Genomic DNA, 17,242 nt, shown 5'->3' with positions numbered 1-17,242 from the left:
TCACTCATCAGCACGCTTTTCCCTTAGCGTTCGGGCACTTTAACGGGAAGCTTGCTTTGCCGCTTCCCGTGTTCGTATTCTATAGCTAGATGGAGCATGTCTGTCTCCAACTCTCATTTGTGATGTTAAATTTCCCTTTCATAAACAATATATTGTCCTCCCACTCTCATGCCAACATAAACTTAAATCGAGTGGGTGGTAGAAACTGTGTGAATGTGTTATTTATAACATCATGAAATCTCCTGGGCTTTTCGCTGTCGTTTCATTTGCTTCCTTGTAGAGAGGGAGACAGACAAGTAACATCCATGAAATATCCTCACCTTTGATTTGATAAATAAATAAAGGTAGGTTATGAAGCTGCCCATGATAGAGACTGCAGCATTGGATAATGCTCTGTAATGGGCTGGTCCGTCCACATTCCTGGTAGTGGATGCAGTTTGCATGAGTTTGGCAGACAGTTTCTCTGGCAGGCAGGCAGTATCACAGTTTGCTCCTGGTCCATTGGAAGGGGTGTGTGTGTGTTGGGTTGATGTTGTTTGTTTGTTTTTTTTGGCAGACACATGTTCTAATGCTGACCTTTCTGGAGCAATTATTCCCCTGTTCAGCCCTTTCTGGTTTTTATGCTTTTGGCACTTGCTGGATTCTGAATCAAATGTTTCTGGCTGTGATTTACATACTACGGTGTAAGCAGGGATCATACACATACCTCCTGGTGCCATTTGTTAATGAACGGCAAGTGGGAGAGACAGTAGCAGCATATGGTCCTGTTGTATCACATTAAGGTTTTAACATGATATGATATTCATTAAGTGTAACTCTATCAACATCATATCACATGGTAGCACAATAGGGTACAATAATATGTCAGTGCTGGTCAATTTGTCACATGGTATGTTATTTAAATCCCTGCAGAATAGTGTGTGCACCTTACATGCACTTCCTTCCCACCTGCCCTGTTTGCTTATTAAAGTACTAGTAATAAATGGTGCACATGGTGTTTGTTCACCAGTGTCGAAAGTTCTGCCTTTAAAATTTTCCACATGTTATGCAAAAGGCAAGGCATGATTGACTGTCAAGCATTTAAAGGGATATGGTGCTTTAATTTAGGACCAGATGTTTACATATGGTTTATTTAAAATAAAACCAACCCTCCACCTCCAAAGGTGTTACAAACACCCTGTGAATAGGTTTTAGGGGGATAGCTCATATTGCTTAGGAATGTTTAAAGACACTGGAAGAAGATTTAAAAAAAAAAAAATCCGAACGCGTTTAGTTAGGAGAACCAAAAAGAGAAATAACTCTGAACAAAAATACACACAGAGTAGTTTTAGTATCAAAATTCCAAAAATAAACAAAATGCATATGGGGTCAGAGGTGGAGTAAATGTAGGTTATCATTCAGTGGTAAGAATCTAAAGCAATATTAGTAATGCAGGAAAAGAGGTCTTCAGTATCTTCTTAACCAGGACCCCTTTAAAAGTTATGTCCCCCAGAGCAGCAGTGTCTCTCAAAGTCAGACACTTGGTGAGTCCCAGTTGTGCGTCTCATGAAGCACAGAAAGTTGCAAATTTCACTTTTGTGCAACTCCTGATGACATGTAAGAGGTGGGTCTGAGCCATGTCTTGGATCCAGATCCAAAGTTGGAGGCTATTCACGGTTTCATTAGTACAGTTCTACTGTTCTGGCCCATCTTTAATATTTATTTAAATTTAATTTGGCCTATTCTTTACCAGACAGAGGGCTTTACCTGGAACACTGGGCTGTGTGTTTTTCCCAGTTCAGGTTTCTGTCTACATTAATAGCTAACTTCTCATTCCAGTGCAACGCAAAGCAGCACGTGCTGAACGTGCAGCGGGAGAGTCCTCCAGTGTCGGGATTGAAGGGAGAGGAAGACGTTGAGTCCAGAACTTCCCTAACTTGTTTTTTAGAGATGGTGTGAATGGTTCTGCTATTAGAAAAAGGGGTAGTAGGTGACAGCAGCATGTTGCTGAACAAAGACTGGGGTTTTGGCTGGAATTTTTTTTCTTTTTGTGTGAACCAAAAACATGTTGAAATCCCCTATTTTTGATTTCCCCTTTCTAAATTGATGGCCATAAATGAACCCTTTGCAAAAACTAGTTTGGGTGGATTCTTTTTGTTTCCTTCTCAATGGAAAAGCTAGGAGTGTGGTGATAGCAGAGTGTATGCCGTGCTTATATCAAAGTAAAAACCTTTCATTTCCTGGAAACTGCCTTTCTTATGGCAGCTGGTAGGTTCAGACTCTATCTCCCTCTCAAGATCAGATCCAAAGGCCATTGCAGTTAATAGTCCTACTGACTTCAGTAGGTTTGAATCCAGTCTTAACAGCATCCGTGATTCCCATTCTAGTCAATGGGAATCTTTCCAACAGCAGTTGGCTGAGACCTTTCACGATCACTTAATATGTGGTGGCTTTGGGAAATTTTGGATAGAGAGCAGGGAAGTGGGCTGTTCAGTGTGCAGTGTCCCAGAGTCTTGTTCCTAGCTTCTCCTAGGATGTGCCTCAACTTGAACAGAGGCCTGGAGAGAGTAACTTGGCCTGATCTTATTGGTCTTTTTCATCTTTTCTGTAGGGTGGACTACTGGGTCTTCACAGGCAGCCCCATTCATGTCAACAGATGAATGGATGGTAGTTCTGCATGTGGATCCAGGGCACCATATGGCCCTTATTTGTCATCCTGTTAGTTAATTAAGAAACATTTGGGCTTCAGTCTTTAATCTGTATTGTTGCAGCAAATGGAATCAGGTATATGGGACTAGACTAGGCTATTGTGCCTTGTGCTTGTAAAGTGTGAAACCTAGTCTGTAGTTTTAAGCATTTGTTTGGTAACCGGCATCCTGTGATATGGCATTTTACAAGGTTTGAGCTGAGACATTCAAGATCTCAATGGGAGTGACCAAATACCAGGCTCTTCTGCTGCCTACAGCTTTACCAGGAAGCTTTACCTGGTAGCCAGGAAACTGGGAATTTGTTTGGGTGGAGGGAGCTTGGAAAAGAGATGTATCTTGCAATGCTTTCTAAGAGTGTGGTTAGGTTTGTGATGTCGCTGCTGTAGTGGAGCAGAGGGCAGTTATTTAAAGGAAATGCTGACAAATTCCGTTCTGAACCCATCAGGTTTTCATCGAGGATTTCAGAGAACCAGGCTGAACTGCTGATGTGAGCTACACTTTTGATGATAAATCTTGAGGGGGGGAGAGGAAGAGGAGAAAATAGGAGTGGATATTGCTAGATTGGACACAGAGCTCAGATGGAGCTAGGACAGCAGGGTATATAGAACAGCAAATAGAGTTGGGGAAGACTGACCAAGTAGTGTCACCATGCAATGATGATGGTCTGAAATGACTTTGTAGTCCAAGACCTATAAAGGATGGCATAGCTACTGTCATTAACAATTTAAAGACCTTCAGACCCTGCTTTTGTTCCGAGTTGTTGGAGCGCTATGATATAGGTGTGTGTATATATCTAGTGTGATACACATTTTTTTAAAGGAGTGAGTGGAGCAATTCATTTTCAAGTTCTGTTGAGCAAGAATCTTGATATTTGGTTCTCTTTTATTATATCACTGAATATGCAGAGGGAAATCCACACGTCAGCTTGGATCTTTCTATCAGAGGTCCCCTGTCTTTTTTGTTGTAGGATTGCAGTTGTCCAAGTACCCATTGAAGCTAGAATGTTGAAGTCTGGTGCAATCACTGCTTATGGACCACGAATTATGGAGGTGAAGGGGAAGTCTCAAATTTGAGATTTGTCACATGTATTGTGGGTTGCTGAAAGGTAGTCAGTCTCACCACTTACAAAAACTAGATTAATTTATCTAGGAGTTGGCTCTGTTGATTGTGAAGTCTCCTACCTGGAGAGATGAAGGTCACTTGTTATATACAATGGATTTTAGCTAAGGAAGATTTCAGAGGTGAATTTATTGTTGGCACTAATTTTGATAGCTACTTCCACCTGAACCATAGGTTGCTATTTTGGGGGAATGTGTATATATGCACCCCTCCCTGCCACCACAATAATGTACATTTGCATTACCACCTGGGGAGAAGATTCAGGTTACCTGTCCTCACCATTAGAACTTCGTTACTTGATTAGCCTTGTTGTTTCCCAGCAGTCAAATCTGTTTCCCCTTCTCGCAGCCAGTGCCCTTTCATGTTTTCCCCCGCTTGCCTCTGTTGTGAAGTCTCATGGCTTTTGCTTTCATCCCCAGTGAATCCAGGCGAATGTGCAGCCATTGCATTTTTGAGTGACCATAAAACAGTGATTGTTTCATTGAGTGTTTGTGGCATGTCGATAGCATCTCCCTGGAAAGGGCAGCCTGCTCTGGGGTTGGAATCTGATGCCTTCAGTCTTCAGCTTGTGTGCATTCAGCTGCGACAGCCGTAACTTTACAAAGACAGGAAACCTTTCGGACTAATGCTTCTCTATAAGGAAAGCTTCCGAATCATTCTGTGTGTTTTCTGCAAGGAAGACTAGTCATGTGACACTCTGTAGAGGACGCCCTTGAAATGTACACGGAACCAGGCTCTTCCCTTAGGTTTATATATGCATTGCTCACTGAGTTCAGGGGTAATTGCACATGTGCATCTGTGGACAGGATTTGGCCTTTAACTTCTGCATTGTGCCCTGATTAAACAAAACACTTAAGCTAAGCATGTACCTGGCTTTAGGCACCTGCTTGAATCCATCCCTGTTCATCAAAGCAATTAAGTGCATGCTTAAGTGCTATGCTGAATCAGGGCCCATTTCCCTAGCAAGGAATAACCTCTCCCCCATCTCTCCCCATGATTCATGGAATGCTGCATATTTCTAACAGCACTAGTTTATTTAAGGCAGTGCATTCCTTTACCAGGTGAAAGCATCCGTTTAATACTGTGATTCCAGTAAACCTGGGAACTAGAATTTCAGTTGTTCATATTATTTAATATTTCTCTCTTCAGGAGACCACTGGCAGATTAAAATAAGTCACTGTCTTTTTGTCTTTGTCTGCACTCCTCTTCCCCCTCCCCCCCCCCACATTTAAATTCTTTTCAATTTGGGCACTTGAAATTTCATAGATTCTAGGACTGGAAGGGACCTCGAGAGTTCATCGAGTCCAGTCCCCTGTCCTCATGGCAGGTCCAAATACTGTCTAGACCATCCCTGATAGACATTTATCTAACCTACTCTTAAATATCTCCAGAGATGGAGATTCCACAACCTCCCTAGGCAATTTATTCCAGTGTTTAACCACCCTGACAGTTAGGACTTTTTTCTGATGTCCAACCTAGACCTCCCTTGCTGCAGTTTAAGCCCATTGCTTCTTGTTCTATCCTTAGAGGCTAAGATGAACAAGTTTTCTCCCTCCTCCTTATGACACGCTTTTAGATACCTGAAAACTGCTATCATGTCTCCTCTGAGTCTTCTCTTTTCCAGACTAAACAAACCCAATTCTTTCAGCCTTCCTGCATAGATCATGTTCTCAAGACCTTTAATCATTCTTGTTGCTCTTCTTCTCTGGACCCTTTCCAATTTCTCCACATCTTTCTTGAAATGTGGTGCCCAGAACTGGACACAATACTCCAGCTGAGGCCTAACCAGAGCAGAGTAGAGCGGAAGAATGACTTCTCGTGTCTTGCTCACAACACACCTGTTAAGGCATCCCAGAATCATGTTTGGTTTTTTTGCAACAGCATCACACTGTTGACTCATATTTAGCTTGTGGTCCACTATAACCCCTAGATCCCTTTCTGCCGTACTCCTTCCTAGACAGTCTCTTCCCATTCTGTATGTGTGAAAGTGATTGTTCCTTCCTAAGTGGAGCACTTTGCATTTGTCTTTATTAAACTTCATCCTGTTTACCTCAGACCATTTCTCCAATTTGTCCAGATCATTTTGAATTATGACCCTGTCCTCCAAAGCAGTTGCAATCCCTCCCAATTTGGTATCATCTGCAAACTTAATAAGCGTACTTCTATGCCAATATCTAAGTTGTTGATGAAGATATTGAACAGAGCCAGTCCCAAAACAGACCCCTGCGGAACCCCACTCGTTATACCTTTCCAGCAGGATTGGGAACTGTTTCTAACTACTCTCTGAGTAGGGTTATCCAGCCAGTTATGCACCCAGTAAAAAAAATTTTTGGAGCAATATCCTGCTACTCTCTCTGGCTAGTCTAAGCAGAGTAGTGAGACTTTGTCTGGACCCAGCCATCTGGGCAGCTATGGAGGTGTCACTTTAATGGACAGCATGTTCAGAAGATTACAAACATAGGTCAGGTGGGGAAATGGGGTGCTGCTGCTAATGCGAAGCTTATATATGCTTTAAATACATAAACATAAGAACTCTTTCCAGCGGTGGGCAGTGTGTTTTGCAAGTGGGAAGCTGACACACGGGGAGGGGAGGTGACTTACCCAAGGGGTCACAGCAGATCGGTGGCAGAGCTGGGTATAGAATCCTGGTCCCCTGTCTCCAGGTCCATTGTCCCAGCTACGGGATCATATTCCCTTGCCGCTACTATCATTGCAAACCAGTTTAGTGCCTGTGTGCCTGTGTGTGTGTGTGTGTGTATGTGTGTGAAGAAATGTGGTTAGGTAACCAGCACAGATTGTAGCTCTTATTTTGTAGGGTAGTCTGTTTTTCTGGCCCAGTAGATTAAATTGGGTCTGTTAGCCTTGAAGTGTTCCCTTAACTTTTGTAGAGGTTGAGTGGCTACGGTACAGGATTAGAAGGATTTGGGGGAGAGGTGTTTGTGCATTAAGGGGAGTATTTCCTAGTGGACTGCCCAGGACTGCCTCTAACTCACTGTGTGGCGTAAGGAAAGTTACTCCATCTCTGCCTCTATTTACCCACTTGTAAAATGGCAAGAATATCTCACAGGGGTATTGCAAAATTTAATTCATATTTGCACAACCTTGGATGGCTGTATAAATGCAGGATAGTAGCCATGCACTGGTTGTGAAGGGCTAGATTTAAAGTGTGCTGTTGAACTGATTTCTTTTCCTGACACATGGCACCTGAGGCATTCATTTCCAATCGTAACTGCAACTATAAAATAAGCAAATTCTTTCCCTCCTTTGGATTAGTGCCTATCTGTGGAGTTTAAATCCATAATCTAGTGTTTAAGTTTAACCTGATTTTTACCAGTTATTCCTTTATTTTAGGCTGCAATTAAACTTGTGAGGCTTTGACTTTAAACTCTGAAAACAGCAGAAAGCTATCACTTGTGTGAAAAAAAGGATATTGGAAAAAGACTTCCCAATGAAAGGATGGGTCCTGCTCTCTCTCTCTCCCTCTCCGCTGTAATCTCTTCTGTTAGCTTGTTTTATCTTATCAAACAAAAAGTCCCAGAAATAGAAAATTTTCCATGGGTAAGAGAACCAGCCCTGGGATACACAGCATTAGGCTGTGTGCATTCCCCTTAAAAAAAGGAGCCCAAAGTGGCAGTCGATTATAAGTGAACAGTATTGATGGTCTGTCTGCATGGGGGAAGAGAAAGAGGCTTGAGTTAGAAATGTACATAACTTGCAATGGTACACACTGCTTCCAATAACATTCCGCATCAGAGTGCTTCCCGCTTGCTTCTCTAGTCCGCCTCCGTTGCTTGTGCCCGAAGAAGCTATTGATCTTCTGTTACAAGGATGACACAAGGGAAAGCAGAGGCAGCCGCTTGCTTTGGGGTTGTAACAAAGAGAATACGCAAGATATTCAGGCATTTTCCCAAGTCGAAATCTTGGTCCGAGGGTCTCCACCTATTCAGGAGGCCCAGCAGGGAGGTCTTACTGGTTAAAGGTAGGTGCTCTTGCAAGTTTGTATACTAGGCATACTAGTTAATTGCCGAGATATATCAGGTTGCAGCTACTAGTTAAACATTATGGGATTTGTGCAGTACTGGATTGTTGCATGTATTAGAAATGCAACATATAAGAAAGAGGTAACAACCTGTAGTAGTTCTGCTTTGTAACAGGCCAGATGATAAACTTTCCTTTTGGCTTTGTGTTCTTACATATGTCACTATTGAGGATATTAAGCAATTTAAAAATCTTCTGTTTAGTCTCAGCTACTTAAGATTTATATTATGTTTTTCTACAAGTATGTCCCCAAATGCTGAAGTATGGCTGTTGTGGGCTGTTGTATTGGGGTGTTAAATTTCTTCTTTCCCCAGGAAAGCTCAACTTTCTAACTAAAGGTGACCCTATTGCATTTGCTAAGAAGCTGGTTTCAGATATTACCAAGATCAAGTCATTGTATGTTTTTCAGGAGTGTTTTCATAACAGTTACAGTTTAGGGTTTTTTTTGGGGTGTGCTTGTTCTGAAACAATAAGGCAAGATTTATTTTATTCACTTCAAAAATTGGGTTTGTCGTCTCCAGTGAAAATATGTTACTGTGAAATCTTAGGACTGTAGTTGGAGACTAATCTTTGGACAAAAGTATTTGCAGTTCATATACTATGTGTTAACCAGGAAGTCAAAAAAGGCCGCTTTTAAAGATGAATATGAGCAGTTCAAATGAATATCTGTTGGAAAACAGAACAGGTTTAAGTTTTACGCTCTGTTATCACTTAAATTGGTGGCAACTTTTTAGATTGCCCCCTCCCTTGAAATTTATGTGACAATAGAGGTTTCCTTTTATCATGTTTAAAGGGCCAGATGCTGCAGTCTCTACTCAGGTAAAATGCCCATTGATGTGTTTTATCTGGCCAAGGTGTTTAATGTGTTCAAGGTGTTTTGTCTGAGTTCAGGCTGAAGGACTGAACCTTCAGTCTTCTTGTGTTTGAAAGATAAGTGACAAAGAGCCTTCAAAATCAAATCTCCTATAAAGTGTGTGGCATTTGCGGAGTTAATATGGAAATCGCGGGAAAGCCAGACTTTGAAAGTGAGTGAAAATGACTATGTAACTTTAAGGGATTTAGATTATTTGTGTTCATGGTTCACCTTTCAGCATTGCTAAAGATCATCTTAAGCACTTTGTGGAACTGCGGTATTCACTGCCATGAGTCTCCTGCTAAAAGATCACTATATTTGGTGCATACATTATCTTTTTAGTGACTATCCCATGACCTTCACAGAGAGCGTGTTAGGCTGCGGAGTGCATGTAATGGGAACTGACTGATTCTCTTGAACAGCAGGCCAAGAATTATTCAGAGGTCCTTTCCCTGTTGGTTTTTGCTTCTGAATTTGAGATGGGGCTATAGATTTAATAATATCAGTCAAGTATGGAATTGCAGACCTAGGGGCTGTGGGGTTGCTGCTACACCCAGCTGCTGTGTTCTAGTTAAATCGTGTCAGCATTTCCATTAAAAACTGTAGTTTTCAGAGGATTTTACCAGCTGGTTGTCAAGTGTTTGGGGTTTTTTGTTTTGTTTTTTTGTTTGTAAACCTCAGGCTGAAATTTTAGCATATTGGGTCTCCAGCTGTGTTTGCACTGGTGCAAGTGGGAGGATAAAGCCCTTATGCTCTCCCCAGGAACGCTGTTTGTCACAATCTGCTGTATTTTAGAAGCCAATAATTTCTCTTTCCAGCTTCCTTTTTTTGAACTGGGAATAAAGCGATCTGGGAAAGGATTTCTTAGCCCAGGGGACCTCAAACTTTTTCATAGCATGGGATGCATCTTTAGCATTGTCAACCCCAAGCATTCAAAAATGTGTCAGGCCTCAAAAAATCATGATTGGCTTAAAAATCGTGAGATTTAAAATAACAGATGTTGTGCTCTTTTTATTTACTGTCTGTTCTCTGTGGGTGCACCCATGTCTCTCTTCCAAGCTTTTCTCCATGGGGCTACCTTTTTTTTTTTTTTTTTTAAATGAAAGCAGTGAGTTTCTGTTATCACATGACTCTTGGGGCTTTAAGGAAAACCTCAAATATTGCAAGACTCCTTATAAAATCATGAAAGATGGCAGCATTGCTTTTTAATAGATAGTTACATGGACATGTCCCCTCCCATTCACAATTGAATGGATTGCCTTCCATCCATCTCAGCAGCTGGAAACATTTGGCCAGCCTGCTTTTCAGATCAGTGTGAGAACTGTTGCTTTAGCAGAAACCAGAGGTGGGGGGGTAGAGAAATTGCCCCAAACCATCTTCACCACCCACAGGTCTCATCTCAGGAACCAAGTTTCAGAAACTTCTCGTGTATAAAACCTACTGAATATTTTAAATCTTTTTTTTTTTTTTTTTAATTTAAAATTTGTGGGTAATCTTTATTGCATCCCCCAGGTAGTTTGGTCTTGAGGTTAAAACCGCTCCTCAGGACACCTGGGTTCTTTTCTTGCTGCTAAGAGGAAGTGTGGCTGGTAATTGGAGCAGAAGGCTTGTTTTCAGGACTCCTTCATTCTCTTCCTGCCTCTTCCATAGACTCGCTATGTTACCTTGAGCGAGTCACTGCTGCTTCTCTCGGTGTTTCATTTTCCTCTTCTATACATTGGGATAGTCAAGGATTATACCTTAGTTCTGTATGAAGTACCTTACACGTTTTTAGGAGTTCGCAGTTCATAATAGTAATAAATACCCATCCCATAGGTCTACCGTGAGGTTTAATTAAATGTTTGCAAAGTGCTTTGAGATTAGGGTGACCAGATGTCCCGATTTTATAGGGACAGTCCCAATTTTGGGGTCTTTTTCTTATATAGGCTCCTATTACCCCCCACCCCTGTCCTGATTTTTCACATTTGCTGTCTGGTCACCCTATTTGAGATCCTGTGGCTATGTGCTATGCAGGTGCATCATCACAAAGTGTGAGCATAGTCGAGCACTAGAATTACAGGGTAACATTCAAAATAAATATATAACAAGAAAATAGGTAAGAATAAAATATTGTAATAGCCTGAGACTTAGAAACAGCGGTAAAAGTGAAGACCAAGAGAGTGAGCAGCAGACGTGTTGAAACCCTAGCACCTCCTGTGGGAGACGAGGAAGCTGGTTTAAAGTTGTTGCTATTTTAAATCTTAGCTTCTGTTGATTGGACATGCTTGCTTTGTTCTGTGCAACTTCAAAATTGCTTTGATTGGAAAAGCAAGAGAGGATATTTGGCAGCTTAACAGTTCCTCTCCTAGCAAGCTCTGATTACTTCTAATATCTTGCAAAAAGGCTGAGATTCCCAAGGGCCAAATGTGGCGTTCAGCTATACCAATGTTGCTCTGACATGACTCAGTTGAAATACCTAAAATTGCCCCCAACTTAAACTGGTGTAACTGAGAGCAGAATCTGGTCCCAGATACACAAGTACGATGGAGTAATCTGTCGAATGGAGGAGCTTAGAGATATACAATTGTCTCTTGGAAACTGGGTTGGCAAAAGTATTTGTGCTTAAAACTGCAAGAGGTGCTGTTTGGTTTGTGCATTTGGGGAGGAGATGGAAAGAAATAGCTTCCTCTGGGGGCACTCACGTATCCGCTCAAAGAGTCTCTAATTTTAGCCGGACAAAAAATAATCAATCTCTGTTTTTAATGGAGGACGACTGAGATTCTGATCGATCACTAAACCTGATGCCTTTGTGGGAATTTATTTACATGTTTGATAGAAATTCAGTTTCTGTCAAATTAAGTGTCTCTTCATTTAAATGTAAAATATCTTACTCGTTGAGTGGAGGTATCCTACTTCAGAGGCTCTTGGCAAACCTGTCACGTGGCTATATCCTAGAGCTGGGTTAGTTTCTAAAATTAGCTGTCCCTGCACGTTACTGAAGTGATTGTCTGTTAATAGGTGATAGTGACTAGAGAGTGTCATAGTAGATCCTGTAAAGAAATGCTGCCTAATCGTGGGCCTGATCCTGAGGGTTGCTGAGCGGCCAGGACTGCTGTTGATCTCAGAGTGTGAGTGTGTGTGTTGGGGGGGAGGGGTGGCATTATGGGTGCCTAGCTGCTTCCAGGGTCAGAGCCAATATCTGTGTTTTTAAGCTATTGATGTGGTCTGAGGAAGATGAACAAACCAATCCATTGCAATTACAGTGAGAGCTTCTCTGTCATGCTATCGGTGCAGTCCTATCCAGAGCTGGCTACAAGCCCCAGGATGATATAGTGGTGAGGCTGGCCATACAAGTACTGAGATAGGTGGGACAATGGTGCAGGGAAGGGGCCAGCTTCAGAGAGTTTGGGTTTTGTTTGGTAAACACCCAAAAGTTCGGCTGCTGTTTCTGCAAACTTGGGCTGGGGATTTCCCAAGAGGAGGCTTTTTACCAGTGCTCTCCAGCCCTTTCACTTCCCACTTTGGGCTGAAAAGGTAATGAGACCAACTTGGGTCATGGCATCCTAGAATTTCTTGCAATTCCCTTATGGCGAAATACTGCAGTTTTCTAGGAATGCGTCCCACGCACTACAGCTGGCAGGAATGCGAGGCAGAATTAGTGTCATTACTCTAGAACGGTGGCTCTCAACCTTTCCAGACTACTGGACCCCTTTCAAGAGTCTGTCTTTTGTACCCCAAGTTTCACCTCACTTAAAAACTTACAAAATCAGACATAAAAATACAAAAGTGTCACAGCACACTATTACTGAAAAATTGCTGACTTCCTCATTTTTACCATATAATTGTAAAATAAATCAATTGAAATATAACTATTGTACTTACATTTCAGTGTATAGTATACAGAGCAGTATAAACAAATCCCTGTCTATGAAATTTTAATTTGTACTGACTTCGCTAGTGCTTTTATTGTAGCCTGTTGTTAAACTAGGCAAATATCTAGATGAAAATTAGGTCTCTTTAAAGTGTCTCAAGTTGAGCTCTTAAAGTTATTAGTTGTTTCAGAAAAATCATATTCTGGATGTGCAAAAGTGGGATTGGGAAGGAGAGTGGACCTGAAGCTTTCATAGACCTTAGCCCATTTTGCAAACCAAATCCTACATTTTTGTGGGGTAAAGGCCGAGAGATTAAATGATCCGGTCGCCTAAGCATGCTGTAGTTGCTTTGTAGCAGCACCTTTCAAAGGAGCATAGAGAAATTGGGTGACTGACTCCGATAGACTGCTTTGAAAATCCCAACCTACAAATAAATACATATGAGAGACCTGAGACAGTTCTGGATCAGTTGATGGTCCTTCTATCACAAGCGGTTCATGGGAGCCCATCTCGGTAGTGAGCAGAATGAAGCCTCTTGAAAGCTAGGCCATGTGTAGCATTGGGAGCAAATGTCTGTGAAGCTTTGTCTTGCACAAAACATAGAAGGTGGAGATTTTGCCCTCCTGGATTCCTTGTTGGTGTCAGCACTAGACCCAAGGCAGGGAACACTTACCTTCTGGTTCCCCCTTGAGGCTTCTATTTCCACCTCACTACTATTATTAGTGTGAAACTGTTTCTGTCCAGAAAAATAAGTAGGTACATGACTAGAGCTGGAGAGATCTATGTCAGATGAAATAGCCCCTCCGTGTGACTCCCGTGTGGAACAAAACTAGGGCTGGTTGGGAAAAGATAAATTTTCCATCAAATTTTACACAAGGGAAATATGTAAGTTGTTTTTGTTTTGTTAACATATTTCAGATTTTTGTCAAAGCAAATTTTCATTAAAGTGGGAATTGCCTTGTAAAGTTTCCGTTCAATCAATAAGCTGTTTTTCCCCCATTAAAAATAAATGTTTGGATGGAAAAAAATTTTGACCAGCTCTAAACCAAACCCTTTTGGAGGTTCAAACAATACATTAGGCTTTCCCATGCATCTGGAATCCCTTTGATACAGTAAGAACATCTAGTCTTGTGGTGTTTCCAATCAGACTGGAAGGAGGAAGCACCAACTGTCTTCTGGCCAAGCCCGTTCTTGTTCACTTTCATCTCCCAGCTTTGTAGCCTCAACAGGAGTGGAGGGTTTCTGGAAGGGTCAGGTCAGCAATGGCTGTATTGGGTTCCGCTCTGCGTATTCAGGTACCTCCTCCCCAATGCTTTGTGTAAGCCTATGTTTTTGCTTTAAGTGCTGTTCATAGGGAGTTCTGATTTGGCTCATTTAAAAAAAAAAATAACTAGTATGACTGATGCAGCTGAGGGTTTCTTTGGGTTTTTTTAAGTAGGTATCTGTGGAAAGATTAACAAAAAATGATCAAATAAAAAGGTATGTATCTAGTGCTGATGAAGGGTGCTGGATGCTTTTTATGTACAGGCCAGGTAAAGCATTATACAGTGGCAATATTAGCCTGCACTTCACCCTTGAGCTGGAGGGACTGTCTCCGAGACTGAGGGGAGGTCTACACTTACTCTGGGTCTGGTGGTAAGCAATCGATCTTCTGGGATCGATTATCGCGTCTTGTCTAGACGCGATAAATCGATCCCGGAAGTGCTCGCCGTCGACGCTGGTACTCCAGCTCGGCGAGAGGAGTACGTGGCATCAACGGGGGAGCCTGCCTGCCGCGTCTGGACCCGCGGTAAGTTCGAACTAATATTTGCATACCTTAGTTCGAAATGGGGGGTTAGTGTGGACCAGGCCCCAGTGAGGATAGTTCAGCCTCCATGGCTTGTCCATTGTTTTCTTTGTTGAGAATGCCAAGAACGTGGCCAGTTGTAGTGGTACTGGTACACATTCACTGGGACTTGACCTGACGCACTCAAGTAGTGGTTGAAAGACGTTACTGACCTTGCCTGGGTTTGAATGGGTAACCTCTAGCCCCTTCCCAATCATCTGAGCCATCCAGGGAGGGATAGCTCAGTGGTTTGAGCACTGGCCTGCTAAACCCAGGGTTGTGAGTTCAATCCTGGAGGGGGCCACTTAGGGATCTGGGGCAAAATCAGTACTTGGTCCTGCTAGTGAAGGCAGGGGGCTGGACTCGATGACCTTTCAAGATCCCTTCCAGTTCTAGGAGATAGGATATCTCCATTAATTAATTAATAAATCTAGTGCCATCTGTAATGCGCCTTTGGTGTATTTAGAAACTCTGGTGGAAGGACACCATTTACAAAGAAAATGCCTTTGAACTTTATGGCCATTGTATTGTGAGCTTTGTGGAAGGTACAACCACAGAAATTAGACTAATGCGCTGCAGTGCAAAGCTGTCTCAAATTGCCTTATTATCCACGGAAGGTTGTCTGAGTGCATATATGGAATTGAAGTCAAAAGGGATCCCGTTATCTTAATATCTAAAACAATCTGCTGGTTAAATTTCTTGGTGTGCGTTGGGCTATACTCAGTCTCTGCTCCCAATTCACCTACTCAGAACTCTATTATTCCTTTTATTACTCTCTGCCTTTCCATGCAGTAAATCAGCTTTCATTACAGGAACAATTAAATAATGCATATTCCGGGCATATGGCAGGGAGAGCTGGAAGAAGGTCACAGCAGCAATACAGTACCCATCGTTCATGAAATTCCAGTTAAAGGGAATTTGTGGTACTGGGGAAGATCTGGAGTGAGGCTGTTGTGATTACTTGTTCTCAAATGCTTGTGATCCCCAAACTGTGTGAGTAACTGAATTGGTTTCCCAGAATGCCCTTTCTTTGTACAAGCCAGCGTTTGCTGCTTTCCATTCAGCTCTGGGTTCTCTGACTCATAACAGAGCTGTCTGCAGCAACTCCCAGCTTTGCAATTGCATGCAGAGCTGGAGGCCATTACTGGGACCCAACCCCAAGTTTATCATCAAGGTGTAGGGAGGGGGAGATTGGAATGCTGGTCGGATCAGCTGGAAGTATCTGCACTGGCCCCTGTGTCAGTGGTCTGGAATTACTGCTTTATGAGCCAACCCTCACTTGATCTACGGAGGGGAGAGGGGATCTGAGGCTACTATGAAGTAGGGGATGGTTACGTTAATTGCTTCATCTTTCCCATGAAGTTTTTGAGGTGCATGTCACTGCACTTACACATACCCCTCAAGTGCATCTTTCCAGAATGCTTGCTCCAAAGCTCCATTGCATTCAGCCCAGATAGAGGCTGGTGGTATCTAAACAGGTGACCACCACCTTTCCCCTCCCGCTAAGAAAGAGGCTCTATCACCTACCCAGACTGTGAGGTGATGAAGGATCTCCTGACCACAGACTTGTGACCTTTGTTATCCTCATGCGCTGAACTCTTCCCCTCTCTCTTTGCATTAATAACGTTGGGCCTGGATGCGCAGAGTTAGGCTCTGAAGTCTGTATTTAGGCACCTGAATAAGAGGCCTGATTCTGAGAGGGGCTGACCTGCTCTCTAGCAGTTCTGCGCTTATGAAAACAATTACGCTTGTTAAGGTGCCTAAATTCAGGCTTCGGGGCCTAATTGTAGGGCACCCAAGTTTGAAAATCTTGGTCTATGGTGCCTTAAAAAGTCTGTGGCTTGTTCTAAGACTTGTCCAATTCAGAGGTAACTGAAGGGTGGCCTAAAGAGTGCTAAATTCCAACCTGTTGTTGCTCCCCATGGGGTGAAGACAAAGTTGATCAAGAGTATGTTTGTTATGGCTGGCAAGCTGTCCCATGTGACTTCTCTTCTTTGTCCAAGTGAGCTATAAGTAGAGTTGGGCAGGAAACAGTTGTTCTGTCCTGTGAACGTTTTTGAGAGTTAGATTTTTTTTTTCTTCTCATTTTGAATCATGACGAAAAGTCAAAATTTCAAGTAGTCGCGAACCAAAATTTCTTTTGTTTCAGGAAAATCAGAATATTCTGATTTTGACCTTTTTAACCTTTTTTTTTCTAGATAGCTTAAATTTGGAAATGGGAATCGGTTTTTATTGGAAAATCTGGAATGTTTCATTTTGACAGTTTGTGAATCTTTTTCCCTGACAGTTTCTTGAGTTGGGAAATTCGTTGAACCCAGACTGTTTTGGTTTTGACAGAGTGGCATTTTTTCAGTGAAAAATGATTGATCAAAAAATTCTCAGCTGGCTCTAGGTACAAGTAACTGTGGTAGTGTGCGTATATTTTGATATGGCCCATGGGCTCCAATGTATTCTAAAGGGTTAGGAGCCCTGCAGTACTTCAATAATGTTGAAGATTTTGAATCTTGTTGAGCTGGCAGACACTTCTGCTTGTAATATGACATTCAGTAGCATTACCGAGACTGTTTCCATCGGGCAGCGAGTCTTTCTTGGTCAGTGCTCACTTGAGGAGTCTCAGATTTTCCATTTGCCAAGGCTTCCAACAAGAACGCTGTGTAAGGTCTATTTCCCTAAACACGACCGCACTGCAATAAACACCCATTCTTTCCAGTGGCCTGAGTGACATGCAGTTGATGAGTCCCAGCCACATTCCCAGTGACAGGAGTCCCTGTCGCCAGAACCACAAGCACAGCTGGATCTAATTGGCACCCTCAGCGGAGAGCGAAGATTAGGGACAGAGCAGGCCAATAGAGCTGGAATGCCCGTCTCC

The 17,242-nt window shown here is 42.5% G+C and overlaps 1 protein-coding gene across 2 annotated transcripts in view; it reads left to right on the top strand.

The window, feature by feature from the left end:
- RASSF5 (Ras association domain family member 5) overlaps positions 1 to 17,242 on the top strand; it is a 98,897-nt gene that overhangs the window by 4,841 nt on the left and 76,814 nt on the right. The window contains exon 1 of one of the 2 annotated variants that reach the window (XM_054024922.1): positions 7,410 to 7,785. The exons of the other annotated variant lie outside the window; for it this stretch is intronic. Coding sequence (XP_053880897.1) covers positions 7,635 to 7,785 — 151 coding nt within the window. The 5' untranslated portion in view covers positions 7,410 to 7,634. Of the gene's footprint in view, positions 1 to 7,409; positions 7,786 to 17,242 lie in introns of those variants that run through there. 2 annotated transcript variants of the gene reach the window in all.

The sequence above is a fragment of the Malaclemys terrapin genome, chromosome 4 (genome assembly GCF_027887155.1).
Source record: "Malaclemys terrapin pileata isolate rMalTer1 chromosome 4, rMalTer1.hap1, whole genome shotgun sequence".
In the NCBI taxonomy this organism is placed as follows: Eukaryota; Metazoa; Chordata; order Testudines; family Emydidae; genus Malaclemys; species Malaclemys terrapin.
The sequence above is the reverse complement of the archived record's forward strand: the minus strand, read 5'-3'. Positions and strand labels throughout refer to the sequence as shown.